This window comes from Rhagoletis pomonella, unplaced genomic scaffold (assembly GCF_013731165.1).
Source record: "Rhagoletis pomonella isolate Grant_MI unplaced genomic scaffold, Rhpom_1.0 Rhpom_scaffold_00007, whole genome shotgun sequence".
Classification (NCBI taxonomy): domain Eukaryota; kingdom Metazoa; phylum Arthropoda; class Insecta; order Diptera; family Tephritidae; genus Rhagoletis; species Rhagoletis pomonella.
Window position 1 is genome coordinate 66,779,893 of NW_023458561.1, and position 4,783 is coordinate 66,784,675.

Below are 4,783 nucleotides of genomic sequence, written 5' to 3' on the forward strand. Positions count from 1 at the left end.
TGTGCTTAAGTATGCAACAACAATCAACTGAAATGTGGCATTTGTTTGCGTAAAAATTAACAGCTAACCAAGCACTAAAATATGCTTTGTGAAAACACAACAACAAAGTCAAACGCTTGTTGTTCGGTTCCACTCCCCGTGCGGACAACGAAAACTCAAAAATTTATAAATCCATATTTGCCACTTTTACTTGCCATTTGGAATAAAAGCAAAAGCTCCGCTGTTATTCGCAGTCAAAAGCGGCGATACGCACACGCTACACTGAAGCATCGACATACTCGATTAAGCTGCAACTGTGATCCCACTTCATCTACAACGCCCCACAGCCATGCACTTCAACACCTTCGCATCAGTCATTCTTATCGCCGCCAGCTTGGCTGCCTTAACAACTACCACCACTGCCGATTTGCAATCCGATCTACGTGATTTCCAAGCGCTGATACCACGTCGTCGCATCGGTTACATTGCCGCCCGTCATTACATTGTCGATGCGCGCTTCCGCAGCGCTTTGGCATTTATACGCAGCCCAGAATTCCCACACACTTGGCAGCAGATACGAAACACTAGCGAATTTGCAGAGCTTGTCGGATTTTTGCAACGCCATGGTGGCAACGGCGTGGATGCTGAAGGTGGATTCGATGTTACCACCATCATTGATCGCATACCGAATCAGCTGCGTGCCTTCAATGTTCCTTCTAAGGTGCCGGTGAGCATGATGTTCCAGCGCACGGTGTCCGATTTTCTCAGCGATGTGGTGCGTGATTTGCCACGCGCACGTATCGCCAGCCTAATGACACGCAAGGTGCAGGAGGGTGGGGAATTTTCACAGCTCTATAAAGCTTTGAGGAGTACAGAATTCAAGGAGCTGCTGCAAAGTACGCGGGTGAGTAGGAATGCTGAAAATCTAAGTTGGAGTACAGACTCAGTCACAGAAAGCAGATGCAATAGTAAATTTGAACCTAAAAGTTTTACCGTTAGCATTGCCGTAATCATTAATATATTTGCGTTATCTATCATTATTATAGCCATTACCCTTACTAGTAACATTACCATTACCATTGAAATTACCATTACCGCTACCATGACCATAGCCATTACCATTACCACCACCATTACCATTGATTTTACTTTTACCAGTACTATTACTATTACCTTTACAATTACTATTACCATTGCAATTACTATTACCATTACAATTACCATTACCATAACTACTAGCACTACCATTGCCATTACACTTACCACCATGAGCATTATCATTACCATTGTCATTATAATTACAATTACCTTTCCCACTACCTTTACCATTACCATCAACATAACCTCCAACACTAGCATTACCATTACGATTGCGACTACCACTACTATTGCAATTATCATTACCATTACCATTACCAGTACCATTACCATCGCCATTACCATTGCAACTGCCAAGGCCATTACTACTAATATAACCTATTTTTATTAACAGCGAAAAAATTGTGTTCTTCTTTCCCGCATACTAAATATATGTATGTATTTACAGAAATCTCGTAACCTGGCGGCGCCAATTCAAAAGCTGAATCAAAACTTTGTTGACGTAGACAACCTTATTTCTATTGGATTCAATGTTCTCAGCTGGGGTCCATAGTCAAATTTAAAATACTCTGCTTAATACCGTAAATTTGAAGAAAATAAGACAAGATTAATTATTAAAATTTAATATTTAAGATAAACCCTTTTTATGGCTCTGGTAAAAAGATGCACGCAAATATAAAATTCAAAAAGATGTTGGATGATCAAATATTCATTACTTTGTGTTTATAACACCTTAAATGGAAATTTTTTTGTTTTCTATTTAATTCACACATTTTTGTTTGTTTTATTTTTCATGCTCATCAGTCGTCAAAGGATACCATCTGTTTTTTTTTTGCTCAAGCGAAAGAGTGTCAAAAAAACGAGATAAAAATCGTATGCTATCATAGCGTTTCACACCTCTTCCGGAAACCACAAGTTAAATACGGCTGAGTAGGGCGAATAACAAGAAAAGGAGATAACAAAAAAAACTGGAAAATTACCTTAAGAGGTTTTTAATTTTGTCTACACGAAAGAATGGGTGCTCAGAGCAAAAAGGGGTAAACAAATAGGCCGCATGAGAATTTTTGGTGCACATTTAAAATGCCTAAAAATATGCTAAAAATGCTTTACTAAATTTTACATATTAGGGGTGAACTTTTCTTAACGAGAAGAATAAGTTAATCTAGAGATTATGCATATTCCCACCAACTAAATGCGCAAAAATTATTCAGAATGTGAGGAGATGCCTGTCCAACTTATTTTAGTGGGTAAAATTACACTTTTTTCCATATCTCCTATTCGAGTGGCTACTCTCAAAAGTATGCAGCATTTTATTTAATATTACCTACCTAGTAAACATTTGTTGTATGTATGTATATGGGAATATCGCGGCAATAAAATTTAGCAAGAGTTGAAGATTTTCTTATTCCCCATCCACTTACAAATTTTCTGGACGTCGCAACACGTTCATCGCAGGAAACGCGTTTATTGAGCGAAGCCGCCTAGCTCGATTGCCTTTGCGACGCTATGCGCTTCCGCCGCCAAGTAAAATTAGTGAGGTGTAAATTTTTTTTTTGGTATTTTGCTTCGCACACAGAATTCCAACTCCCCCCAGCTGTATTCCTAAGAATCTCTCTACATTTTTACGGGTTAAAAAGCAAAGTACGCTTTTAGGCATTACCACTTTCTCGCATAATATAAATTATATTATAAATTATGAAAGTGGTGCGCCGAAATTTACAAGATTTTTTGTATCTTCACATTACTTCACACAATTTTTGGTGCTTCATTTTATTTTCGCTTTTCACCTTCCTTGGCTTTTAAGATCTTGCTGAAACAGAAAGTATTCCCCGGTCAACAAATAAATTATTGATTTTTACGCCTGTAATAAAAATGTTGAACCCATTGGCTGTCCGCCATTGCTCAGTCGGCTTCTTTTTGGTTGCTTTAATGTTTTACCTGAATTGAATTACACCTGGCATGAATATGAAAATAATGGGCGCTTTGGTGGGCAGTTATACCTGTAAAGTTAACCCAAATAAATCGTCTAAAAATGTATGTGTGTGTTAGTATGCAACATTAGGAAAATTAGATTTTCTGCTGCTAAAAGTTTTTTAAGCATAGATATTCATATAAATCTTGGTTTTTAGAAGTTTTGCCTATAAGAAATGCATAAATATGCTCCATTTAACTCTTATTTGCTATAAATAACTACAGAAAGATGTAAGCTAACTCATTAGAGGTAGTAAACCAGCTGGGTTAGAGTGAGTCCTTTTTCTCTTACTATAATAATTTTCCATTATAAATTATGAAATTTTCTACCAGAGACCAAAGCGAAACACTTATTTACTTACTATAAAATAGGAGGCTCAAAATTTATGTAAGTATGTATTCACAGGGACATGGATCCAGAGGGAAATGATGTGTATTAAAAAGGGATTATTATTAATACTAACAAAGCTCAATTACATCGCTAAAAAGTATAATAACATAGCGTAGCTCAGGATGAGCCTGCCTAAAAGTATACAATAAATCTAGGTAATATATATAATTATTATTATTAACCCAAACGGTCTCCCTCCTCGCGCCAATCCGCCCGGAGAAACCTTTTTTTGCGCCAAGTCACGAAAGGCAGGTGTTGGATAGTGTCGTGCTATTCAGCTTCAGAACTAAATTCATCAGCTGATTTTATGTCAATTAAAAGTAATTCAAAATTTATAATATGCGTATTTTAAAAGCTCACACTCCACTGTGTACGCAAAGCATTCGCAAGTGAATGATAAGTTTTGACAGGTCCCTTCAAAAATTTGAGGACCAGATGGTTTACTGAGACGTAGTTTTAAAGTATGTATGTAGTATTAAATGGGAGAGAAAACTCTGTAGAATATAAATTCTAATTAGAATAGGTATTTAAAATGCGCTTTTAATAAATTTTATCTTTTTAAGTAAAAAAAAGTTTGCGGTACGAAATTCGATGATTGGGTTGTGCGTATATTAGTCCTCAAACAATAATTAAAAAAAAAAAAAAATAGTTGCAAATTTTCAAGGTTATTTAAGGATAATATTTGTAAAGGACATTTTCCATACCCGTTCGTCCTTATACACCAAAAATTTTGTTCTGCTATTATTCCACAGAATTATTTCTTTTATATGGTACCCTTATTGTTATTATACATTGCACTGAATTTTTAGAAATAATCATAAAACTAAGTACGCTGTTTTACTATAATTAGTTTCACGAATATATTCATTTTTTTGTGTGAAAAATTAGAATTAATACAAAACTTAAATTTTTGGAGATTTCATCATACAATTTATAAGCTTGATAAGGACAATAATCCAGTCGAAAAGATAAATAAACTCCCAAAAACGGCTAAGTTATGGGTCTTTTAATTTTACGTATTCAATAAGATGCCATAGTTAGCATGCCTTTTGATTAAACATTTAGCTAGCAGTACACTGCAAAGTCAACATGACGAGAGCGCTTCTGCGCACAACTACCAAACAACCACTGTTCCCATCCGAAGCCGTCAAGCCAAAACCAGTATTTTTCACACATGCTCCACCACAGTACTCGTTACGTTTGGGCGCAAGATTTTCTAAGCAAAATCAGTGTCTGGTGGGCCGCAGCATTCTACTAACTGATAACAGTTTGTAAGTCAATACTCCACGGCTGACTGTAAGGCGAAAAATTCCAACAATAAATGGAGAGAATTTGCAAAATGCC

At 36.2% G+C, this 4,783-nt stretch overlaps 1 protein-coding gene across 1 annotated transcript; it reads left to right on the plus strand.

Moving 5' to 3' along the window:
- The first annotated feature begins 255 nt into the window (after positions 1–255).
- On the plus strand, positions 256–1,630 carry LOC118744053. Its single transcript, XM_036476811.1, has 2 exons — positions 256–883; positions 1,526–1,630. The coding sequence occupies exons 1-2, from the start codon at positions 329–331 to the stop codon at positions 1,628–1,630; spliced, it is 660 nt and encodes a 219-aa protein (XP_036332704.1). The 5' UTR covers positions 256–328.
- The last annotated feature ends 3,153 nt before the right edge of the window (positions 1,631–4,783 follow it).